This window comes from Panulirus ornatus, chromosome 48, assembly GCF_036320965.1.
Source record: "Panulirus ornatus isolate Po-2019 chromosome 48, ASM3632096v1, whole genome shotgun sequence".
In the NCBI taxonomy this organism is placed as follows: domain Eukaryota; kingdom Metazoa; phylum Arthropoda; class Malacostraca; order Decapoda; family Palinuridae; genus Panulirus; species Panulirus ornatus.
Genome location: NC_092271.1, coordinates 14803705 through 14831517, shown reverse-complemented (window position 1 = coordinate 14831517; position 27813 = coordinate 14803705). Strand labels below are relative to the sequence as shown.

General features: G+C 39.1%; 2 protein-coding genes across 8 annotated transcripts in view; one reads left to right on the top strand and one right to left on the bottom strand.

Annotated features, from left to right (window-relative positions):
• The first annotated feature begins 743 nt into the window (after nt 1-743).
• Nucleotides 744-18476, top strand: LOC139764124 (uncharacterized). Its single transcript, XM_071690642.1, has 4 exons — nt 744-791; nt 14722-15479; nt 16634-16811; nt 17360-18476. The coding sequence occupies exons 2-4, from the start codon at nt 14921-14923 to the stop codon at nt 17559-17561; spliced, it is 939 nt and encodes a 312-aa protein (XP_071546743.1). The 5' UTR covers nt 744-791; nt 14722-14920; the 3' UTR covers nt 17562-18476.
• A 3065-nt stretch (nt 18477-21541) lies between these two features.
• LOC139764122 (progranulin-like) overlaps nt 21542-27813 on the bottom strand; it is a 121631-nt gene continuing 115359 nt past the window's right edge. For all 7 annotated transcript variants that reach the window (XM_071690636.1, XM_071690638.1, XM_071690637.1 and 4 more), the window contains one exon: nt 21542-25518. In XM_071690636.1, the coding sequence (XP_071546737.1) occupies nt 25342-25518 (177 nt within the window). In that variant the 3' untranslated portion in view covers nt 21542-25341. The remainder of the gene's footprint in view (nt 25519-27813) is intronic.

Sequence of the window (27813 nt, the reverse complement as noted above, 5' to 3'; positions counted from 1 at the left end):
GACAGAAGTGTTCAGACTAGCGTAAACAACAGGTGTCTCAACGACGAGGGTGACAGGTGTGTTTACGTCTGCGAAGACGAAAGGTGTTCAGGCCGGAAATGAGTTGTGTATTTCGGCTGACGGACACGAGCGTGTTTGGACACAGGACACAACAGATGTTTTCTGGCCGGCGTCTGGTATTTGGATGGGTAAGCACGATAGATGTGTTTGAACATTTGGACACGACAGTTGTTATGGTAGCAGAGAAGAGTGTGTTTATTCTGGCTGAAACAAACAGATGGCAGGTTGATGAGGACAAGTGTGTTTGTATCGCGAGCCCAACATATTCAGCGAGGTAAGTGCATGTTGATGAGTGATTTCAATATAATTTAAAAGAAAATAGATAAGTCCTCAAAGGTCATCGGGTGTGTGTGTGTGTGTGTGGAGAGAGAGAGGGGGGGGGGGGGACCTACAAACACGAGATCGACCCACTGTCAACTTGGTGAACAGCGAGCTTTGGTGAGCATTAGGAGTATGGTGATACTCGCTATGAACGAAAGAAAAATCACTTCCATACAGGAAAATTTGCATACAAAAAATAAAAGTTGGTTTACCAAGTTTCTTTGCGCAGGCCAAACCCGCTGGTGATGGAGGTGGTAATGCCCTGAAGGAGGACGGGGGAGGGAGCCACCCACCGTCCAGGCCGGGTGGAGTGTGGTTGTGGCGGCGCCGGGAGACGTGGGGGTCAGTGTCGCGTTGAAGCGCAAGGAGGTTTGATACTAGGCAGCTCCGGCGTAAACAAACTCTATCTGGTGATCATAACCTACATTCCTCTCGCTTGCTAGACTTGCAGTGTTGGCTAGTCATCCTCGTCCCTCTCACAGACATACACTGCAGACCCGAACGGGTATATGTTGTGGTCCTGAGTTTGAGAAAATATCTAAACGTAAAACTTAAAGAAACAAAATTTTCTTGAACTGATAGAAAATATGTATCGTGCAAATGTAAACGGTGGTCAAGTGTCTCTAGAACGAAGAGAACACAAGTGTTACAAGTGCAGAAACTGAATAACCGGAATGTGTTTTGTGTTAAGTGTGATGGAAACATATCTTGTCGCGAAAATATACATTTCATACTAAAATATTATCAGGTAGCCTATTGTACCAAAGAAATTGACGGGCGCAAGGATGTAACACAAATTATTGTTTGAAATTTGGATTTAGTGAAAACATTAAAAATTGTTTACCCGCCATGAAAACTGCTGCGTCGTTTTATCATGTTGAGTAGATCCGGTCATATCAACTCAGGAATATACGTGCACAGTTGTCGAAGGCTCTCGCTGAGGAGCCTGAACCAGTCTGGTTACGAGTACACCTAGTAAAGGTGTAGTGATAGGGGCTGAATATAAGGTGTGGGCGTCGCATTTAAACACAGCACACGTTACAGATGTGGCGTAAGATGCTCAGCTTCTGTGGGCGTGGCCTCAAATGCTTGACACCAATGCAGGTGTGACATGGTAGCTTCACTTGGTGTAAGGCTAGAATGAGGTCCTCAACCTCTTTTGAGAACGTGGGGCTGGTTTCGACACTTACTAAGGATGCAGTTTAAGTTGTGCTACACTTTGTGTGAGACTGAGTACAAAAACTGATGTAGCGTGGCCTGAGGTGCTCAATATCCGGTGTGGGTGAGGGTGCGCATCACCTGGTGTGGGCGTGGCCCTGAAGTTCGCAAAACCTAGAGTGGGCGTGACCTGAGCTGCTCCGTTTTGACATTAGAGATTCAAAAATTCTTTCACGAGAGGAAAGGGAACAAACACTTAAAATTATATCCACGGAGCGATGTAAAACGCACCCGGCTAGGGGCTCTAGGAAGGTTCTTCAAGATAATTTTGTCTTTTGTGCAACAAAACTGTTCATCCTGCTGGTAAATTTAAGGTAAAGGATGACAAAACGATATTCCTAGAATCGCATCGTTAACGGCGACTACGACGGATTATAAATTCAACCCCTCTGTATCATAACTTTCGAAAAGATACAGATGATAGAGTTAAGTGAGCATTTTTTTTAAGGCTCAATCATCTGACCCTGACTCTCCCTCACAAAGGTGGCAATCGGAGAACAAGTATGAATGAAAGAATCACAGCTCAAAATCAAACGACCGTGACCACGAGAGCGACATTCTTTCTTCCGTTTTCTATTCAATAAAATAATATACATTATAGGATAAATAGCAATTTGTATTAAAAGAATCATTATTGTCATATTGATTTCAAATCTTTGTCAAAAATTTTCGCGAAAATTTCCCCCAAGTTAGTCTGGTCTACATGTCTGGTCTACATTACCGTGCGCAAGTGTGTTGTCCCTGCAAGCGTGGTAATGTTTTAGTTTGGTACTTCAGCACCTAATATCAAAATGATTACAAAGTTTTACTCACTTACTGTCTGGTTCTAGTACCATACAAAATCAAATTAAGCAGCAATCTCATACCGATTTTGTGCATGGTGTCATGAGGTGTCCCATCTGCATAATTTAGAAAGCGACCCGAGAATTTTGTAGTCAGTTTATGATACAACGACCGGCGAGTGGACGGTGCTCGGACTAACGGTAGATGGCAACACCGTAATGCCAAGCCTCGCTCTCACTTAGAACGCTCAACGTAACGTAGCTCATTAATCTATCCCACGGTTATATATATAACTTGATGTGCCCGTTTCTTGTCATTTCAACAAGATTACTAAGATCAAAGCACTACTTTTGAATCTGAGTATAGACTAAATTTGGACTAGAAGTTTGAATACAGAAATTTGGAGTGTCACCATGTTATCACTTCTTGGGCTAAGATTGACCGCCTTTGGGAAGAAAACTTATTGTCACTCCCACCCATCCTGAGGGCATGGTGCACAAAATGTAAGGGATCTAAACAACAGTGGATGAATTATCTTTAGGTCAAACCGTTTACAACAGGTGGTTTGGGTACTTCACAACTATTTGAGGTAAAACATAACTGGATAAAATGCTTATACATATCTTAAATAGTGGTGTATGATGGGAATCCCGAATTCTCTTAATTTCCTTTTCAGCAAAGTTTTCCAATGTGTGAGAGTAATTCAGTTAGAAAATAAAAAAAAAAAACATTGAAGGGCAGCGGGCGATTGGGGCAAGCTATATGAAGCATCTAAACGCAGAGTGCATCATGTAATTCGAGGAAATGTACAACAGGAAATAGGTTGAGAGAGGAGGTCACAGAAACACACACAAACAGCCACCTTTTGCAGTAATTCATATCAAAATAGATCAACTCCCTTTGCATCACAAGGTTGAGCCATACATAATATGATGAACCTAAAGAGCAACTTGCCATTAACCGACAGCCCATTCACATGCTAAATGATTCTTTTGTATTGGCAATATATGCCATAAGGATAATTTACAAGCTAAATATTATGGTTACTTGCAATATGTCATACAGAATCCAGTTCTGGTCGGTAACGCAATGAAGTATGGCAGTGCACCAGCGAACTCCAACTTATGGACTGCCTGAAATACCGTTTGCTGCACAAATTTCTAAACATTGCTAGTTATGCAAAGACATCTCATGTATCAGGAACATTTATACTGACATTTAGTCCCTCTGCACCGGCCCATCTGCTGGCGAGGGAGTTCCCGTTCCCTGCCATCAACTTTCTCTTGCTGTTACCCCCCCTTTGGCGTTAAGTACGTTCTGTGAAACCGGTTTAAACAGGTGGATTTTGGGGTCACTGCATCCTTCATAACCACTCCCTTAGACTTCTACCGAGACAACACTTTGTTGCCTTATAATGGTGGTGCGTGAAATCTCCATGGTTGTTTAATTTGTTTATGAATGGGGTGGATAGGGAGGTAAATGCAAGAGTTTTGGAGAGAGGAGCAAGTATGTAGTCTCTTCTGAATGAGAGGGCTTCGGAAGTGGGTCAGTTGTTCACTGATGATACAGCCCTGGTGGCTGATTCGGGTGAGAAACTGCAGAACTGCTAACGAAGGTTGGTAAAGTGTGTGAAAGAAGAGAGTTGAGAGTAAATGTGAATAACAGCAAGGTTATTCGGTTCAGTAGGGTTGAGGGACAAGTTAATTGGGAGGTAAGTTTGAATGGAGAAAAACTGGAGGAAATTAAGTGCTTTAGATATCTGGGAGAGGACTTAGCACCGGATGGAACCATGGAAGCAGAAGTGTCACAGGGTGGGGAAGGGGGAAAAGGTTCTGGGAGCGTTGAAGAATGTGTGGAAGACCATAACGTTACCTCGGAGAGTAAAAATGGGTATGTTTGAAGGAATAGTGGTTCCAACAATGTTATATGGTTGTGAGGTATGGGATATAGATAGGGTTGTCCAGAGGAGGGTGAAAGTGAAATGTTTGAGGACAATATGTGGTGTGAGGTGGTTTGATCGAGTAAGTAATGAAAGGGTAAGAGAGATGTGTGGTAATAAAAAGAGTGTGGTTGAGAGAGCAGAAGAGGGTGTGTTGCAGTGGTTTGGACACATGGAGAGAATGAGTGAGGAAAGATTGACAAAAAGGATATATGTTTCAGAGGAAGAGGGAACAAGGGGAAGTGGGAGACCAAATTGGAGGTGAAAGGATGAAATGAAAAAGATTTTGAGCAATCAGGGCCTAAACATGAGGGTGAGAGGCGTGCAAGAAATAGAGTGAATTGGGACGATATGGTATACCGGGGTGGACGTGCTGTCAGTGGATTGAACCAAGGAATGTGAAGCGTCTGGGGTAACCATGGAAAGTTTTGTGGGGCCTGGATGTGGAAAGGGAGCTGTGGTTTCGGTGCATTACACATGACAGCTAGAGAGTGTGAATGAATGTGGCCCTTTTTGTCTTTTTCTAGTACTACCTTGCGGTGAGTGTGTGTGTGTGTGTGTGTGTGCTATTTCATGTGTGGCGGGGTTGCGATAGAAATGGATGAATGCAGCAAGTATGAGTATCTACATGTGTATGTATGTATATGTTTGTGTATGTAAATGTATGTATACGTTGAAGTGTATAGGTGCGTGTGTGGGCGTTTATGTATATACATATATATACACATCCACCCTTCTCTGCACAACCCTATCTATAGCCCACGCCTCGCAACCATATAACATAGTTGAACCACTATTCCTTCAAACATACCCATTTTTGCTTTCCGTGATAATGTTGTCGCCTTCTATATCTTGTGGAGGCGAAGGTGAAGATTTCTAGAGGTTTTCAGAAAAGAAGAGAGAATGTTGGGGTGAAAAGAGTGGTGAGAGTAAATGAGCTTGGGAAGGAGACTTGTGTGAGGAAATACCAGGAGAGACCGAGTGCGGAATGGAAAAAGGTGAGAACAAAGGAGGTAAGGGGAGTGGGGGAGGAATGGGATGTATTTAGGGAAGCAGTGATGGCTTGCACAAAAGATGCTTGTGGCATGAGAAGCGTGGGAGGTGGGCAGATTAGAAAGGGTAGGGAGTGGTGGGATGAAGAAGTAAGATTATTAGTGAAAGAGAAGAGAGAGGCATTTGGACGATTTTTGCAGGGAAATAATGCAAATGAGAGGGAGATATATTAAAGAAAGAGGCCGGAGGTCAAGAGAAAGGTGCAAGAGGTGAAAAAGGGGGCAAATGAGAGTTGGGGTGAGAGAGTATCATTAAATTTTAGGGAGAATAAAAAGATGCTTTGGAAGGAGGTAAATAAAGTGCGTAAGACAATGGGAACTTCATTGAAGGGGGGTAATGGGGAGGTGATAACAAGTAGTGGTGATGTGAGGAGATGGAGTGAGTATTTTGAAGGTTTGTTGAATGTGTTTGATGATAGAGTGGCAATATAGGGAGTTTTGGTTGAGGTGGTGTGCAAAGTGAGAGGGTTAGGGAGAATGATTTGGTAAACAGAGAAGAGGTAGTAAAAGCTTTGCGGAAGATGAGAGCCGGCAAGGCAGCAGGTTTGGATGGTATTGCAGTGGAATTTATTAAAAAAGGGGGCGACTGTATTGTTGACTGGTTGGTGAGGTGCCTGAGGATTGGCGGAATGCTTGCATAGTACCATTGTACAAAGGCAAAGGGGATAAAAGTGAGTGCTCAAATTACATAGGTATAAGTTTGTTGAGTATTCCCAGGAAATTATATGGGGGGGTATTGATAGAGAGGGTGAAAGCATGTACAGAGCATCAGATTGGGGAAGAGCAGTGTGGTTTCAGAAGTGGTAAAGGATGCGTGGATCAGGTGTTTGCTTTGAAGATTGTATGTGAGAAATACTTAGAAAAGCAAACGGATTTATGTGCACCATTTATGGTGAGGAAATTGATTGGTTCTCAGTGAATGTAGGTTTGCGGCAGGGGTGTGTGATGTCTCCATGGTTGTTTAATTTGTTTAAGGATGGGGTTGTTAGGGAGGTAAATGCAAGAGTTTTGGAAAGAGGGGCAACTATGCAGTCTGTTGTGGATGAGATAGCTTGGGAAGTGAGTCAGTTGTTGTTTGCTGATGATACAGCGCTGGTGGCTGATTCATGTGAGAAACTGCTGAAGCTGGTGCCTGTGTTTGGTAAAGTGTGTGAAAGAAGAAAGCTGAGAGTAAATGTGAATAAGAGCAAGGTTATTTATTGGGTACAGTAGGGTTGAGGGACAAGTCAACTGGGAGGTAAGTCTGAATGGAGAAAAACTGGAGGAAGTGAAGTGTTTTAGATATCTGGGAGTGGATCTGGCAGCGGATGGAACCATGGAAGCGGAAGTGAAGCATAGGGTGGGGGTGGGGGCGAAAGTTCTGGGAGTGTTAAAGAATGTGTGGAAGTCGAGAACATTATCTCGGAAAGCAAAAATGGCTATGTTTGAAGGAATAGTGGTTCCAACAATGTTATATGATTGCGAGGCGTGGGCTATGGATAGAATTGTGCGGAAATGAGATGTTTGAGGACAATATGTGGTGTGAGGTGGTTTGATCGAATAAGTAATAATAGGGTAAGAGAGATGTGAGGTAATAAAAAGAGTGTGGTTGATAGAGCAGAAGAGGGTGTTTTGAAATGGTTTGGTCACATGGAGAGAATGAGTGAGGAAAGATTGACCAAGAGGATATATGTGTCAGAGGTGGAGGGAGTGAAGAGAAGTGGGAGACCAAATTGGAGGTGGAAAGATGGAGTGAAAAAGATTTTAAGTGATCGGGGCCTGAACATGCCGGAGGGTGAAAAGCGTGCAAGGAATAGAGTGAATTGGAATGATGTGGCATACCGGGGTCAACGTGCTGTCAGTGGATTGAACCAGGGCATGTGAAGCATCTGGGGTAAACCATGGAAGTTCTTTGGGGCCTGGATGTGGAAAGGGAGCTGTGGTTTCAGTGCATTATTACATGGCAGCTAGAGAGTGAGTGTGAATGAATGTGGCCTTTTTTGACTTTTCCTAGCGCTAGCTCGCGCACATGAGGGGGGAGGGGATTGTAATTTGATGTGTGGAGGGGTGGCGATGGGAATGAATAAAGGCAGACAGTATGAATTATGTACATGCGTATATATGTATGTCTGTGTGTGGATATATATGTATACGTTGAGATGTATAGGTATGTATATTTGCGTGTGTGGACGTGTATGTATATACATGTGTATGTGGGTGGGTTGGGCCATTCTTTCGTCTGTTACCTTGCGCTACCTCGCTAATGCGGGAGACAGCGACAAAGCAAAATATATAATATCTCATTTATTTTGCTTTGTCGCTGTCTCCCGCGTCAGCGAGGTAGCGCAAGGAAACAGACAAAAGAATGGCCCAACCCACCCACATACACAAGTATACACATACATGTCCACACACGCAAATATACATACCTATACATCTCAACGTATATATATATATATATATATATATATATATATATATATATATATATATATATATATATATATATATACATAAATACACATGTACATAATTCATACTGTCTGCCTTTGTTCATTCCCATCGCCACTCCGCCACACATGAAATAACAACCCCCTCCCTCTGCATGTGCGCAAGGTAGCGCTAGGAAACGACATAAAGGAACATTCGTTCACACTCGGTCTCTAGCTGTCATGTATAATGCCCTAAAAACCACAGCTACCTTTCCACATCCAGGCCCCACAAAACTTTCCATGTTTACCCCAGATGCTTCACATGCTCTGGTTCAATCCATTGACAGCACGTCGACCCCGATATACCACATCATTCCAATTCACTCTATTCCTTGCACGCCTTTCACCCTCCTGTATGTTCAGGCCCTGATCACTCAAAATCTTTTCCACTCCATCTTTCCACCTCCAATTTGGTCTCCCACTTCTCGTTCCCTCCACCTCTGACACATATATCCTCTTGCTCAATCTTTCCTCACTCATTCTCTCCATGTGACCAAACCATTTCAAAACACCCTCTTCTGCTCTCTCAACCATACTCTTTTTATTAACACACATCTCTCTTACCCTATTATTACACCTCCGCACAACTCTATCTATAGCCCACGCCTCGCAACCATATAACATTATTGGAACCACTATTCCTTCAAACATACCCATTTTTGCTTTCCGAGATAATGTTCTCAACTTCCACACATTCTTCAACGCTCCCAGAACTTTCGCCCCCTCCCCCACCCTATGATTCACCTCTGCTTCCATGGTTCCATCCGCTGCCAAATCCACTCCCAGATATCTAAAACACTTTACTTCCTCCAGTTTTTCTCCATTCAGACTTACCTCCCAGTTGACTTGACCCTCAACCCTACCGTACCTAATAACCTTGCTCTTATTCACATTTACTCTCAGCTTTCTTCTTTCACACACTTTACAAAACTCAGTCACCAGCTTCTGCAGTTTCTCACACATATCATCCACCAGCACTGTATCATCAGCGAACAACAACTGACTCACTTACCAAGCTCTCCCATCCACAACAGACTGCATACTTGCCCCTCTTTCCAAATCTCTTGCATTCACCTCCCTAACAACCCCATCCATAAACAAATTAAACAACCATGGAGACATCACACATCCCTGCCGCAAACCAACATTCACTGAGAACCAGTCACTTTCCTCTCTTCCTACACGTACACATGCCTTACATCCTCGATAAAAACTTTCCACTGCTTCTAACAACTTGCCCCCCCCCACACCATATATTCTTAATGTATGTTCACCTTGTTCCATTCCCAACAACATCTCACCCCTCCATCAGCGAGATAGTGCCAGGAAAGACAAAAAATTTTTAAGTCCACATTAGCTCAACACAGTCTCTGGCTGTCAAGTGTAATGCAGAAAACTACAGCACCCTATCCATATCCAGGACCCTCAAACCTTTCCATGGTTTACCCCAAACGTTTCATTTGCCTTGGTTCAATCCATTGACAGCATGTCATCTCCAGCATACCATATCGTTGCGGTTCACTCTATTCCTTGACGCCTTTCACCCTCCTGTATGTTCAGGCCTCGAGCGCTCAAAATCCTTTACACTCCATCCTTCCACCTCTAATTTGGTTTCCCACTTCTTGTTCTCTCCACCTCTGACACATATATTCTCTTTGTCAATCTTTCTTCACTGATTCTCTCCATATGTCCACCCTGACATATACAATGATAATATAAACATGAATACCAACAGTAAAAAAAAGGCAAACAGTCCAGAAATCAACTCCAAGGAAAATAAGTTTAATATGCTCAAATGCCCAGATCATCATTATGAAATGCAAAGAACTTATCCTAAGCAGTTACTAAAAACTGAAAATTATTGTAATCTCAGAAACATGGATAAACTCTGAGAATAAACACTTGATCGCTGTGCTAGCAATATCTGGATACAAACTATTTATGAAAAATTGCCTATACAGGGTATGTGGTGGAGTTTTGACATACGTTGACAATTCAAATGCTATTAAGATAAGTAGACACACACACTTGTGACTTTCTTTATATTGACATTACCGACAAGTTCAAAATTACACTACACCTTGGTGTTATTTAAAGACCTTAGCAATGAGAAGATAACGATAAGATGTTATACAATTAAATCAGAATTATAGTAAACGGTAGAGAGGTTATAATAGTAAAGAGACTTCAACAGTCCAAACATGTACAGGAACACATTGACAGGCGACCGAGAGGGAATGAGACTAACTAATTGAAGACGCATTTCTAGACCATTTAATTGAAAAACCAACTAGAGGTAAAACCATTATTGATCTTGTTCTCATCCGTGACACAAACTTAACTCTTGTGAAGTAGGTGAGAATTTTTCAAACAGCAAACACAGTTTGACTAGATTTAGAGATAAATTTAGATTATGAAATAAATGACAGTAAATTCTTGATCCCAGATTACTGGCGAACAAATTTTGAAAACATCAGACAAAGAATTTGCAGTATCAACTGGACAAAACTTCTTGACATTCACTCAGTAGAGGAAGTGTGGAATCATTCTAAAATCCACTATTTGAGATGAAAATAAACATAATCCATGAGTTAAAAAGAGAACTTGCAATATTTCAAAACCATCACAAATGAAGGACTAGTTTGCCAAAAAGAAAACATAGAAGTTCGAATCAACAGGAAGTGAAGAAAATCGCCAGGAATTAATCAAAATCCAAAGAAAGTGTAAGAAGGTCATAGGACAGAGTAAATGTGAGGAAGAATATAGAATTTCCTTGAAAGTCAAGAATAATCACAAGGAATTCTTCAAATATATATGACAAAAGAGTAAAAGAAGGAATTGGACCGTTATGAAACTTTCACAACACACCAACTACTGACGACTGGGATATGGTTACCATACTAAATTATTCCTTTATCACCATGTTCACAAACTGAAGGAACATTTTGAATGCCATAACCAGTGAAAATGTTTCAAGGATCTGATGAAGAGGAGTTGAAGGTTAGAGAAACAGAGAGATCTAAAATACCAAAATTTCTGGACCAATTAAATCCTGACAAATCCAACGGCCCAGATAACTTAGCTCTTAGATTTTTAAAAGAGGTCAGGAGACAGCTGATATACTCCATACCAAAAACATTCAACAAATCTCTATCAGATGGTCGGGTACCAACTGACAGGAAACTGCAAATGTTACTCCTATATATAAAAAATGAAACAAAAAAATGCACCTGAAACTATCATCCAATTAACCTTTCATCAGTGTTAGGTAAAATAAAGGAAAAAGAGTACGAGATAACTCATATTTCTAGAACACAAAATCATATTGGACAACCAACATGGTCTATGCAATAGAAGATCCTGGCTGACAAATCTACTGGAATTTTTTAATGTTATTTATCAGAATTGGGGTGAAAAAGTAGTCTGATGTAGTATATTTAGATTTCCAAAGGGCTTTTGATAAAGTACCTCATAAGAGACTTTTACATAAACTCAAAGCACATGGAATTGGTGAAGAACTGTGTACATGGATCACAGACTGGCTTACTGGAAGAAAGCAGAGTGTAGTATTAAACGGCGAAGACTCAGACTGGCTAGACGTAACGAGTGGTGTGCCACATGCGTCATTCCTAGGGCTCATTCTTTTCATAATATACATTAATGACCTAGAGCAAGGGTTAGTTCTACGCCTGATTCTTTTCATAATATACATTAATGGCCTAGAACTCGGTCTCATATCTAAGATCTCCAAATTTGCTGGCAATACTAGAATAGGAGGTAGAGCTGTAAACAGGCTGGAATGCAAAATGATACAGAGATCTTAACTTACTAGCAGAGTGGTCAGATGGATGGCAAATGAAGTTTAATGTATGCAAGTGTAAAGTTACACACTTTGGAGACAAGAATATACGTTACAACTACAAACTATTCAGAAACTTTCTAACTCGAGTAAATAAAGAAAAGAGCCTTGGAGTTGTCATTAGCAACAATCTGAAATACACTTACAGTGTCAAGCAGCAAGCAAAAAAGGCAACCAAATATTAGGTTTCATAGCCAGGAACATAGATTAAAAGACACCGGAAAAAATTCTCACACTTTATAATTCTCTAGTAAGACCACACCTTGAATATGCAGTTCAGTTCCCAAACTATAAAAAAAACAAGGAAAAATTAGAGCAAGAACAAAGACGTGCAACAAAACTGATTCCATCCCTTAGAATTTGGTATATAAAGATTTGAAGAGAGACAAAACGATTGGATCTCTTCTCCCTTGAGAAACATAGACTTCATGGCAACTTAATTCAGGTGTTCAAAATTCTAAACAAGTTCGATAAATCGATCACAAACATCTTTTTGAAATACAAGAAAATAACACTAAAAGCTAAAAGATGAGGTACCGATGTGGGAAAAAGCTCATTTTCCTGTAGGTGTGTTGAGCACTGGAATAAGTTACCATGAAACATAGTGAATGCTCAGACTATAAATACCTTTAAAAGTCATTCAGACAAATATTTTATAAAATCAGGTATACTCTGAGTAAAACACCGGAAATAAACTATAAACGACAGTGGTAATGGAGACAATAGAAGGCTAATGTGCAGCAACAGGAACTTGGTGATAGCTTAAAATAAACTGCTGAGTGGAATTACATTATCATGCCATTAAACTTTTTTACCTAACAACCCAGTCATGGGCTAATCCTGTTGTTTGTCTTTCTCATGTAAAACACATTTTATTTCTACACCTCTCCCTTACCCTTTCATTACTTAGTTCCACATCTCTCTCTACCCTTTCATTACTTAATCAATCAAACCACCTCACAACATATATTGTCCTCAAACGTTTCATTTCCAACACATCCACCCTCCTCCACACAACCCTATCCATATTCACTGAATATGACTGCTAACTCATCATTTATCAATTTCTTGCAGCTATTCTTGCCTTGTCTAATGATTCTCTTATAATGATCACGTAGACCACCAATATATTGCCCAAAGTTCATAGCAGGGGTAGAACCAAACTCAATCAGAAAACCAGTAGAATAATTCTTCTCAAGTATACAGTAACAACACAACACAACTACTTTTGACTGAAGCTTTTCAAAATGCACTATCCATGATTTCTCAAACATCCTCAAAGACACAAGGAAGAACTACTTTTATTGTAATCATTTCATATCAGACAGGTAACTTTTTAATCCTTCTCGATTATTGTAATTAGTATTCACCAGTAGGACATCAAAATATTTCTAAATGATAAGAGACTTTTACATAAACTCAAAGCACATGGACATCTTTCTGTGGTTGAGTCAGATTTAGTTCTTTCATATACATGTTTAGAAATATCCATGTTACTAATACTGTAATGGTAACGACAGAGATGATGACAATTGATGGTTTATAACGTTAAATATTTTATATTATTCATTATACTTAATCACAGTCTCCCACGTTTGAGAGATAGCGCAAGGAAACAGACGAAAGAATGGCCCAACCCACCCACCTACACATGTATATGCTGAAACACCCACACACGCACGTATACATACCTATACATTTAAACGTATACATACATACTTATACATACACAGATATATGCATATATATACACACGTACATATTCATACTTGCTGCCTTCATCCATTCCGTCGTCACTCTGCCACACACAAAATAGCACCCCCACCCATCGAGAGGTAGTGCAAAGAAAAGACAACAAAGGCCACATTCGTTCACACTCACTCTCTACCTCTCATGTGTAATGCACCGAAACACAGCTCCCTTTCCACATCCAGGCCCAACAAAACTTTCCATGTTTTATCCCAGACGCTTCACATGCCCTGGTTCAATCCATTGACAGCACGTCGACCCCGGTATACCAAATCGTTCCAGTTCACTATTTCTTGCAAGCCTTTCACCCTCCAGTATGTTTAGGCCCCAATTGCTCAAAATCTTTTTCACTCCATTCTTCCACCTCCAATTTGGTCTCCCACTTATCCTCGTTCTCTCCACCTCTTACACATATATCCTCTTTGTCAATCTTTCCTCACTCATTCTCTCCATGTGACCAAAACATTTCAACACACCCTCTTCTCCTCTCTCAACCACACTCTTTTTATTACCAGATATCTCTCTTACCCTTTCATTACTTACTCAAACCACCTGACACCACATATTGTCCTCAAACATTTCCAACACATCCACCCTCCTCCACACAACCCTATCTATAGCCCATGCCTCACAACCATATAACATTGTTGGAACCACTATTCCTTCAAACATACCCATTTTTGCTCTCCGGGATAACGTTCTCGCCTTCCACAAATTCTTCAGTGCTTCCAGAACCTTTGCCCCTTTCCCAACCCTGTGACTCACTTCTGTTTCCATGGTTCCTTACGCAGCTGAATCCACTCCCAGATATCTAAAACACTTCACTTCCTCCAGTTTTTCTCGATTCAAACTTACCTCTCAATTAACTTGTCCCTCAACGCTACTGAACCTAATAACCTTGCTCTTATTCACATTTACTCTCAGCTTTCTTCTTTCACACACTTTACCAAACTCAGTCACCAATCTCTGCAGTTTCTCACCTAAATCAGCCACCAGCGATGTATCATCAGCGAACAACTGACGTTAAACATATTCAAGCAAAAAATGTTAAAGAGAAAATAAAGTAAATAACATGATGAGGGGGTTAAACAGTCAATCTAAATGCATAAACTTAGACGATTTACTGATAAATGATGTTCCCAGTGGTTGGAATGTTTAATTGCGAGTAGATGTTTACCTATTCTGTTATCTACCTTCCGCATGCATGAAGTTGACCTTGTGAGGTTGTCAATATACATCTTAAAGTAACAAAATATTACTTTTGTCAAGAATATATTCAAGATGGAGTGTGAATATCATCATATCCCTTACAGGACAGATATGAAAAAGAGACAGTCAAGATTACTGTGACATTTCCAGATCGCATAAAGGCATCAATGAATAAGTATGTGAAATCCAGCAAAAAATTTACATCTGCACTGCATGTCATCTACCTCATTACTGGCCAGTGGGCGTGTAAGTAGTCAGCATGGTGACGAGGGTGAGGGTGGTGTTGGTAGCAGCGCTGGTGCTGACGCTGGCCACTATGGTTGATGCCTTTGTCTGGGACCATCTATATGACCAGCTGAACCATGCCATCACCAACAGTATAATCAAGCCTCTGGGTGAACTCTTTGTTGGAGGCAGCACTGGAATAGTCTACAATGCACTTACCCACAACTTCCTTGGCATACAACCAGTTTTAAGGAGGGTCTGGTCAACAGTGCTGATTGAGGGAGGATCCTTGGTCATTTCAGGGATCATCAATGTTGTATGGTTTGTTATACAAGGCATTGCAACAATAATTTACAGGATAGTGGAGAGCACCATTGAGAAGTTGTGGGAGCTGAAGAGAGATATCATCCTTTACGGAATCAGATTAATAAAGTCATTTCTGTCTTCCCAGACTTTCAATGCCCTCGGCCTTACGAACCCTTTGTCCTTTGCAAAATCTCAAGATCTAAATGCTGTGACTATCGACGCCATTAACCTGGCTAAGACCATGGACAAGGATGAGGCCAGAGAAGCTCAGCCAGCTCAGCCTCCAGGTAAGTACGATTAAATTTTGTATCACAAGAAATAGTTGGCTCAATAGCTGTTCAGGCTGGACCTAATCCATGCTACAATCCAACTACCTAGCCACTCATATAGTCTTACTGGTGGAAAAGGTTTATCCAAGCTCTGGTTAGCCCTGAGACATCGCCCTCCACTACTTAAAGTAAATAATGCAGGGCCACATTTGTTACCCTCATGGATTTGAGGACTGTGGCCATTCTCATTTGCCTGCTCTGGTCTTGAAACTTGAGGAAGTCATCGTTAATACCACAATCAGCAGGCACTGAATAACACTGGAATACATACACTTTAAAACAGACACTCAGCATATTTTTCCTCTTCCTTGACTGATGGAGCATTGCCTTTTACAACTGGATGATCTTTTGGAGATTTGCCGCTGAGTTCAAGTAGGGAATAACTGTCCATGCAACACAATCAATTGCTACACAAATGTATTCATTCACAAGGTACTAAGGCCAGGAAGGAAAGCAACCAGAGATATCACAAATAAGGTAACACAAGAGGTGCTAATGTTTTCTCCTAACATTGATCATGATCATCAATACAACCCTATGGGTTGTTGTCAGCTATTAATAGCTACTGTATGGGAATGGTTAATTCAATTATTGATAAAATTTTAAGCAGGGAATAATCATCTGTGTTTCATGCAAGTCACAATTATAACACATTCATGTTTTCTTTCTTCAAGCTGCAATTTATACTGATGTTTTAATTCATCTCTGTAATATTAATCATACCATTCTCACTTATGAAACTGGACATTTTTTCATGTTAAATATAAACATGAGCATGATGACAGACACGCTCATGATACTCATCTTGATCCCCTCATTACATGTAACAACATCTGCATTACCCTGTGCTACTAGTAATACATCTATTATTGAATATGCAGTATGCATCAAATCTTAATGTTGTCAAGATTCTCTCTCTCTCCATCTCTCTGATTTTGGGACTAGGTTACAAGTGACACAATGCAATAAAAGCATTAACATAACATTCAACATCTACAACAGGCCACACATTGCCATGAAAAGCAAAATGGATGTCCGCAATATCTCTATCATCTATTTCTAAATATGTATCTATCACATCATCTAGGGAACATGTACCTTCATCCCAACAGTAACAGTGCTGAGGGGAGGCCGCAACATGCACCGGAAGTACTATGAACTGAAGGATGACCTCCAAAGTGCGACCCATCATGACCCCCTGCAGTGTTTGCCCCTTGTACTCTGTGCCATTCATGCTGAACATGATGACCTACTCTCCACAACAGAGGCAGCCTTCAGGAAGGCCTTCAGGTACATTGATCACAGTATGGAGCTATGATTATTTTCATGAATCTTGATGCTGTGATAGACAATATGACCCCTGAGAATAATGGTTTGACTCTTGGGTATGATGCCTTAACGCTTAACCAGCGCCTTGAGGGTCAGATCAGGTTATCCCATCATACCTAAAGGTTGTACCAATGTGCTGGGTTAAACAAGAAACTGCAAGATGGCAGGGACTATGCAAGGGTAAGCAATATAACTGACCAGCAGCTTAAAGTAAAAATAGTTATTAATTCACCATAAGCTTGGTGTGATAAAATTATCTCGAGATTCACTTAAATATCATATCATATATCTTAAATGATTTTACTAATGATTACCTTTTCAAAATCATAAGTGAAATAAAAGAAAAATTATTTCCTCCTTAATCTTTAAATAAGGTATATTTGAAAAATTATCTTATATTCAATAAGCTAAACTACATCTCAGCATGATGAGAAGTTAATGCAAAAGGAAAATAATTTTGATAAATTTCTGGTAAACTCATTTGATCATCTCCATCCAATTCCCAACAGACCATACTTTACTGAGGAGCAGCCAATCCCAGACTGGGCAGAGCAGTATGTCCTGGCAGCCGACATTGGTACAAGTGTAAAATCTTCAGAATCTTGCCAAAAGGCATATCCTTCATGCTGGTACTCTGCACGCCACCTGAGGGAGCTCATCGCTCAGGCTATGGAAGCAGAAGACACAAACTTGCATCTACTACGACAATGACACAAAAACGAAACCTACTTCTTTATAAAATGCTTGCTAAAACCTTTTCAAACCAAAGAATTTTTTTTTGTATAAGTTCATTACACAGGAACTATGCATAAAATTATTTTGTTCAACTAAGACTTGCAGCAGGCTCTTGAAAAAGTTCCAACTATATTTAAACAACTTCGAATTACTGAGATTAGTGGGCTATAATTATTTTCTGTAACAGTATGTTGCTAATCTAATAAACAGGATTCAATTAAAAAATAAAGAATTTGCTTCTGAGTTGAAAAACCAGATGCAAACCTCTCTTAACAAACACTTTTGTAACAATCATGATTGTCATCAGTGACAAACCTACTGATTAATTTCACATATATCAATTGCAAGATTTGAATGGGAATACATATTCATAAGGCTTATACATTACATACCTTCACTGGAAACCTACCTTCAGTACATTAGTTTCCTTTCACTTAGTGAACCATTGACCATTTAAGAACAAAATTCAGCAATATTTTCTTTCTTGTAGCCAACATGGCAGGAAAAAAGCATGCCCAAATCATAGCTATATCAAATTAATCTATATCCATAAACTACCCTCAAAGAGGTGGCAATGGTAAATTTGTTTCTATAACTGAACTCCAGTTATAAATAACACGTAAAACAAACACTAGATCATGTGCACCACTGGGACCTCTTGCATTATAACAAAGAATGCAGTAATAATTAACTGAACTCCTGAGCCATACAACCAAGAATGCATTAAGTACCAAATGAGATCCTGAGGTGTCTGTTGAAATTTTTCTTTACAAAGTAGAAATAATGTAAGAGGGAAAGACAAAAGACAGATGGGAATATCAAAGCTTCACTATGCAAGGAGAGTAAGAGTGTCATGGTAGTCAGTCTTAATGTAGCTGCCTGCCTTCATCACATAAGCTATGGAATGCAGCAGCCACACAAATGCTGCAGGTTCAGTATGTCATAAGTTTGGAAGACACAAAGTCAGCTAACAGCAGTGGCTAAAATAATACAGGTCGAGTATCCCTTATTCAAAATGCCTGGGACCAAAAGTGTTTCAGATTTTGAAATATTTGCATATGCATAATGAGGTATTTGGACGGGATCCAACTCTAAATACAAAATACATTTATGTTTCATATACACCTTATACAAATAGCCTGAAGGTAATCTATAAAAAATCTTTGATAATTTTGTGCATGAAACAAAGTTTGTGTAATACTAAACCAACGGAAAGCTAAGGTGTCACAAACTCAGCTGTCCATGTGGACAATCTGTGGTTGTTTGGCATCATCTTCATTCCTGACTCTGAATTCATATGCTACTGATAAGCATTCATTTGAATTTATATGCAACTGATAAGCAATCATTTTCTAACACTTATTCACACATAAGTAACTAACAGTAAAAAAATTTGGAAAACACCATTAATACAATAAAAAATTAATGTGTTTATGGCAACTAAGCAGCACAGTAGCATCAGCAGAATACCTGTATCAGCTATTAAACAATAACAACAAACAACTGCTGGTTTTCAGTTTTCACCTACGATGTTGTTTTGATTAAAAAGTTACGGTACACTATTCTATTTTCTAAGTTTTATTCGAGATAAAAAACAAATACCCATTTACTTTACAATAAATACAGGCAGCTGTTAATGTAATGAAAATTGAGAAAATTTTCAATGCAATAATGTTGCTGGTCATGTTACTTGAACTCTGCTTACAAAAGGTAAGCACAGCTACAAATACTAGAACTACACATGGCCTGATAAACCTGAGGGGGTGGGTAAATCATTGCTGACATTGTGTGAAGGAACATCAAAAGTTGAGGGATCAGGAAGTGGGTCCGCTAGGGATGAGGAGGCAGGCCTTTTTAAATGTTTCCTCCAGTCATCTGTCGCATTAACAATGGTTTTTGTCTTGGAAGTCTACCTCACATTTAATTAACTGACATGATTTCTTGTTCTGTTATGAATGCATGCAGCTCTAGTCTTTCAGTAAGTCCATCACACATTTTCCTGTGGGCACTTTTTCTGCAGTGTTAACAAAGTCATCTTCATCTATTATCACAATCAGCTTGATTTAGAATGATTTCAGCAATTTCACTATTGGTCAGTGAAAGAATAACTGAACCCTCATTATAGATATTAAAAACTTTGATATCCAGTTCTTCCAGCTTACTGATGGACTTTGTAGGTATATTTTTTGCATATGTAAGGTCAAATATCATTTCTTTCTCACTTGACATACAGAACCCTTGAAAATCACCATCTTGTTCACAGTCATCAATGAACATAGATGAAGAACAGAGGCTATGTTAAAAGTGCTGGCAACAGCATATACAGAACCCTTCATGCTTAACTCCTTTTGGAAACCCACTACACCCATGCTTCTTTTCACTGATGCCAGCATACTGTTCAAGAAAGTGTTTTTATTTATTATTCATTGATCTAAGGATAAGGATACTTTGGTCACATGGCTGAATTAATAAAGTCACATTTGGGGGAAGTACATCATTTTTGATGAGAATTTCAGCTGGAGGATGAGCAGAACACGTGTCAAGGAATAACATACTCTTGCAGTCGTCATCCAGTCCAGTTTCCCTGCAGTGAGCATGAGCCAAGGGTACAAAATGTTTGTGAAACCAATCGGAAAAAATGTCCTAGGTGATCCGTGCTTTTTTGTTTGCATAATACTGGACTGGTAAGAAATACACTTCTTTAAAACAACGAGGATGCAAGCTTTTGCCTATCATAGCAAGTTTACACTTATGCATGTCCGCTGCATTAGCACATCCCAGCAAAGTTATTCTGTCCTTGACATCCTTAATTCCTGTAGATGCTGTCTCTTCAGCTGTAGTCAGTGTCTTTTTGGGGCAACACCACCAAAACAAAGATGTTTCATCAGCATTATGGACTTTTCTGACCTCAGAATTTCATCAGCAATGATCATGGCAAACTCATAAATGAATTCCTCCACGGCTTCACGATCAGCAGATGCTTTATCACCACAAATCTTTAAAAATTTAATGCTATATCTTTTCTTACAATTCTGCAACCAGCCCGTGGAATATTCACTGTTCCCTTTAATTTTCAGTTCATCATGATATATCTTTGCTTGTTTCATGATCAGCATACCATTAAGTGGGATGTGTTTAATGCAACACTAATGGATCCACTCTTTCAATACATGATCGAGATCTATATTTTTAGCTTAATGGGTGTTTGTCTAATTTCCTTAACTTCTGTTCATCACTTTCAGCATAGAACTTCAACAGTTTATCCTTCCATTTCTTCACGTCATAGATGGTGGTCACTCCAACACCATACTCTTCTCTAAGATGTTTCACACTTACACCTCTGTCCAGTTTTTCCAACAGCTTGACTTTCTATGTTATAGCTAAACATAAATGCTTCCTCTTTTTCTTATCACTGTTACCCATAGTGGGTATCTGCAAGTCATTTTGACATTTTCAACAATATCTTTGTACCACAGAGGAGAGAATAGGCAAAACACACAGTGAATAATGCATTTAGGTCTGGCAGTAACAATGGTTTGTAACAAACTGGCACCAACAGAGTGTCAGAGCACAGTGGGAAAAATAGGTAAGATGTGGAAGTTTCCACTTGTAATTTCCTTGTACTACCTTGCAAACGCAGGAGAAACGAATAAGTATAATAATATAGAATATATCATTGTAGTTCCAGTCTTGCACAACTGAATCCAACAGAAGTTCTGTGTGGAGATAAATTAAATATCCAATATTCTCACCTGACAAATCAACTGAGTAGGAGAATTGCACATTTCAGCATGAAGCTTCATGTTTCATTTTTGAGACACTGCACATGGCTTAACAGTTATGAAAGAAGTGAAAGACTATATGTACCTAATAATGTAGAGTCACTTTATATCCACTGCATAAGTTACATAAATTAATTACAAAACTGTATGATGAAAATCAAAAATGAAGCTATGCATCTTTTATAGTTTTATTCCTTGAACACTTCTGTACAAAAATTGCTCATAAAAAATATGTAACCTGTGGTTTCTGTTATTCCAAATTTGTAGGTTTACCAAAATATATTGGAACAAGGAGGATTTTCAAATCCTTTCTCAAATAAAACATAATCTTCCCTATCTACATCTAATAGGCTGCCTCCTCATGTACTAATACCATTGTATCATTCTCAGACATCCTTCCTTGCTTGGACAGCTCAACATTACTACAGATCTTCACTTTCTTCCTTACATTACAATACACACATCTTCTTGACATATTCCTCCTGTATTCATTCACTTCTTAAGTCAAATGTTACAAATCCATTCTTCACATGCATAACCACTTACAGATGTGTTCTATTCCTACTTATTCAATCTACCTTCTCTTATTTCACAATGCAGTCTTATGAACTCTACCGCCACAGTTTGTACTGAGTTTCTGTAACTGCAAACTCACAATTCACTCTCCTTCTTTAGGGTAAGTTGATATAAATGTTCTAAGAAATTCCACCAGTTACAAACTTGCAGCTTTCCCCATATTACCAGCATCCTACATACCTCTTACTCTCTTCTCATACCTCATAAACCATTCCTTCATATTTCTAAGGCACTGCCAATATACCTATGATTCTTTTCATTCTTTCTAAATTTTTACCATAAAAACAAATTTTATTTCATGAATTCACTTTCCCATAAAACAACATGCTCACTAGTCATCCCTTTGAACTCCCTTCTCTAACACTATGTTACCTTAAGATATTCACTATTTCCTTTTTCATCTCTTAACAGTTACCTTAATGCATTATCTTCATCTTCCATCCTCTCCCAGTCTTTCTGTACCTACATTTCAAACCCAACAGCTAAAAACAAAATAATTACAGTATACCAACCTCACATCTAAAATCATGCTTTTTTGCTGCATGTCCTATTTTCTTTCTTTCCTCTCTATATTCCCAGGAGCTCCCACCAAGAGACTTGTATCTTATAGTTACTACTACGTACTCTTCTTAACACATAATCCCAAAATTCCCATTTTCCTCATAGCAATGAAACATCTTAATCACTACTTAAAGATCCAATCCCCTTTCTAAACATTCTTTCCCTTCCCAGAACAAATCCTCAGGTTCTGATAGCAATCCTCCATTACCATGTACCCTCTTTGTTACATCTTTTTCTGCCTTTCACCTCTCCCCTATTACATACCTTGGTTCAGGGTAAAGACACTTTATCACAAATGCTAATTTAACCTCCTCCTCCTCATTAATCCCAACAACCTCTAGTGTTCCATTCTATTATTTCATACTTCAGTTCTTTGCCTTTTAATATAACAACTAATTTTTTCCTGTGCTGCAATCCTACATGTCCCCATCTTTTCTCTTAAACTACTTATATCTTTTCCCAACTTCACCATGCTCTTCCCTTCTATCTCAACCCTTTATACCTTCTACAAAACTCCTCTACTGAATTCACAGTGCTGCATAATTTTTCCCCACATATCATTCATAAGACTCATATCCCATATCAAGGTATATAGCCTTGTACTATGTTCTTTTTGGTGCAAATTTCATCACCAATATTTTAAAAAAAGGGGGGGATCAACAGGATCAAAGCATCTACCATCAGCACTATCTCTCCCTCAAGTAAAAGTGAGTTAATACAGGAACTATTATACTAGATCGCTGTTTCCCATATTAGGGAGGTTGCTCCAAGAAAGAGACGAAGAGAGACATCCACTCCTATACACACAAATATACAAACTCTCGCATAAACATACATACACATATCAACATATATATACGTATACATACACATACAATATCCCAAGGGATAGGAGAGAAAGAATACTTCCTGCGTACCTGTGTGTTGTAAAAGGTGACATAAAAGGGAGGGAGTGGGAGGCTGGAAATCCTTCCCTCTCGTTTTCAATTTCCCAAAAGAAGGAACACAGAAGGGGGCCAAGTGAGGATATGCCCTCTAAGGGTCAGTCCTCTATTCTTAATGCTACCTTGCTAACGCGGGAAATGGCAAATATATATGAAAAAATACACATACATATAAAAAAAATACACATACACATTCACACTTGCTTACCCATTAAATCATATCCAGTTAAAATGTCATGCAAATTCTCTCTATTTACATTTTTCTTACTAACGAGTCATCATGCATTCTTAATATTTTCACATTATTCACATCATCCATTATAACAACAATTTCATTGTTTCACAAAGTTGTACACTAAAGCAAAAATATTACTAATAGATTCTATTTACTCCTCTCCAATCTTTGGCCGGGGGAAACCTCACCACTAGCTCCTCCCTTCAATCCAGTCCTCAATTACATACACCTAATTAGAATATACTCTTCTACTTACTTACTTCTTCCAACAAACACTCTAGGGAAACCACTTATCCACAATCCAGTATCTAGTTATCTCCCACCTTTTCTTTTCACTGTCTTACTTAAAGCTTTCACATACACAACATTTCTCTAACAATTTCCCAGAAACCATATTCCATAATTCATACAATGTACTGTTTTACAATAAGTAAAATATAAAAATCTTTACTAATCTCTAAAACCTGTACATTACATGACAATGTAATAGGAGAATTCAAATAATACTGAGTTAGTAGTACTAAGGAAAATAATTAAAAACAATAACAGCCAACAAAATAATGACAGTTCATGGGTGGGATTTGAAACTAGGAAAGCATTAATGAGGACTGGAGGGGATAGAGAAAATAGAAAACCTCTTAATCTTTTCAAACTACACTTGTTACATATTCATTTTGGTCTTTTGGGAACAATATTCTAAAGAACACTAAGGGCTAAATAAAATGAATCATAAAGGCTCCCACCAAAGTTCTGAAAGTAATGCACTTGAAGTATTACATCTCTAAACAATACAGAAGAGATACTATAGCATGCAATATGCTATACCACTTGCAGTTAAAAAAGATATATATATATATATATTCCTACGAGTCCACGGGGAAAATGAAACACGATAAGTTCCCAAGTGCACTTACGTGTAATAATCACATCATCAGGGGAGACACAAGAGAGAAATATAACAGTCAGTTGATATACATCGAAGAGACGAAGCTAGGACACCATTTGGGAAACATGTAATTGTGTCTCCCCTGATGATGTGATTATTACACGAAAGTGCACTTGGGAAATTATCGTTTGTTTCATTTTCCCCGTGGACTCATAGGAATATCTTGATCACGCGCAAGATTGTGATCCTTTCCAATATATATATATATATATATATATATATATATATATATATATATATATATATATATACATATAGTTTAACTGTTTCTGACCAAAAATTACTGCAACACCTGATATTCTAACAATAAAGCATCTATTGAATCAAAGATACAAATTTCTGCATAAGTTCAATGAAATAAACCTGGAGTTGGATCTTACAACAAAGTCTATATTAATTCATTCACGATCACCTAAATTTAAAGTAAGTCCTTACGCAACTAACTGCTTTTCAGTGTATACTAACTCCTTTTGAGATGAATATTCATACAAAATATAATGCAAAACAAAGAATGTTATACTGTATGAATATAAATGATCTGACTTAATTCACTCCTTTTAAATGCAGTAATTTGTAGTCATACTCAGCAGCTAATTTGCATCCTATGGATTGTCAGTGCCAATCATATCTTCTTCCATCTCAAACACAAATGAAAGGCACCAATTAGAAATGGTTAACAACAAAATACGATTAATATTTCAGAGCTATAAGACTATGAAAGCATTAACACTTTTGGGTCACCTTGTTCTTCCTCTGCGCTTGCTCGAGAAATGAGTATCTTATCAAGGAATGCTGGTACATTCGAATCATTTCCTGACCTTTCGCAACCCTCATCTGCACACCAGTAACCATGAGGGCAGCAATGCATCATGTCACCACAACATGTTGCCTGCAGTAAGGGAAACAATGTACAAATTAATCCTATGCCCAAGTAAGCTATTCAACAGTGATATGAATAGATGAGAGAAACAAAGCTAAAGGTGTAAGGGGAAGACTGGTTTGGGAACGTCTTAAAGGTAAAATCAGTGTTGGTGTGAGGGCAAAAACAGAAAGGAATAGTACTACTGCTGAAGCTGTGGGAATGTGTGAAAAAGTAAAGAAGTGATCCCAGATTGATGTGGGTAAACCTGACAGTGGATTATGAAATGGGTTATTATTTGTGCTTATATACCTGAAGATGAGAGAACTAAAGAAGAGAGAAGAGTGTTTTGGAAGAAACTGAGCGAGTGTGTCAGCAGTTATGATGTAAGGGATCAAGTACTAGTGATGAAAGATTTAAATGTGAGTGGGTAATGATGCTGTTGAGGGTATATGTGGAACATAAGGGTCACCCAGTGTTGTGAATAACAATGGTGAGCAGCTTGTGAAGTTGGGTAATAAAGGACTAGTGATTGGAATACCTAGTTAAAAAAGATGGACACACACTGTATTCTCATTTTTCATACTTGATTGAAGTTTCCCGCGTTAGTGCCAGGAACAGACGAAGAAAGGTTACATCCGCTCATATCCATTCTCTAGCTATCATTTGTAATGCCTGAAACCACAGCTCCCTATCCACAACCTGGCCCCTCAGACCTTTCCATGGGTTACCCTGGATGCTTCATAAACCCTGATTCATTAAACTGAGAGCACGTCAACCCCTGTATACCACATTTTCAAAGTCACTCTACCCTGTGCACATCTCTTTTCACCCTCCTGCATGTTCAGGCCTGAAACACTTAAAATAGTTTTCACTCCATCATTCAATATCCAATTTGGTCTCCCAGTTTTCCTTGTTCTCTTCACTTCTCATACGTAAACCTTCTTTGTCAGCTCTTCTTTACTCATTCTGTCCTTATGTTTAAACCATTTCAGCACACCCTCTTCAACTCTCTCAGCCACATTCTTTTTAATACCACACCTCTCCCTTACTCTTTCACTACTTAATCAAACAAACTATACCACATACTGTCCTCAAACATTTCATTTCCAATACACAGACCCTCCTCTGCACAGTCTTATCAATAGCCAATGAATAGCATTCATGTAATACTGCTGGGGCTATCATACCTTCAAAAATACCCATTTTTCTCTGACTGGACAACATTTGTCAGCGTTCCCAGAAATTCCACTCCCTCACCCACCCTATGCTTTGATTCCACTTGCATGGTTTTATTCACTACCATATCCATTCCTAAATATAAAAAATGATTCAAATCCTCTCATTTTTTCTCCATTCAAACTCACACCCCAACTAACCTGTTCCACAACCCTGCTAAACCTAATAACCTTGATGTTACTCAAATTTACTCAAAATTCCTCCATTCATACACCCTTCCGAACTAGGGCACCAACTTCTACCACCAGTGCTGTATCATAAGCAAACAACAACCAACTCACTTCCCATGCCCTCTTGTCCCCTAAAAACTACATACTCGCCTCTCACCATGACTTACAATTATCACCCTTACCATCTCATCCATAAACAAGCCAACAACCACAAAGACATCACACACCCCTTCTGCAGACCAACCTTCACTAACAACCATTCACACTCCTCTCTTCCTACTCAAACACATACCTTCCACCCTTGACAAAAATTTCTTACAGCTCTAGAAGTTTTCCTCCCATACCGTATACTCTTTAAGACCTTCCATAAGGAATCACTATCAACCTGCCATGTGCTTTTTCCAGATACATAAATGCCACATACAATCCTATCTGTTTCTGTATGATTTTCTCAGAAAGTCTTCAAAGCAAACACCTGATCTATACATACTCTGTCACTTCTGAAACCACAAAGTTCCTCATCTTCATACCCTAAACATGCCCTCACTCAACATATAAATTACCTGGCACATTCAACAAACCACTCTGAAGTTCGAACACTCACCTTTATACCCTTGCCTTTATACAATGGCACTACACGTGCATTTTTCCAATCCTCTAGCACCTTACCATGATCCATATATATGTTGAAAATCCTTAATAACCAATCAACCACACAGTCATTCCCTTTCTTAATCAATTCAACAGCAATACCAACCACTCCTGATGCATAACCACATTTCATCCTTCATAAGGCTTCTGTCTTCACCAAACCATTCTCCATGACTCTCACTGCACACTACTCCATACCAAATACCCTGCATCTGTCACCCTATCATCAAACACATGTCCTTTAAAACACTCACTCCATCCCCTC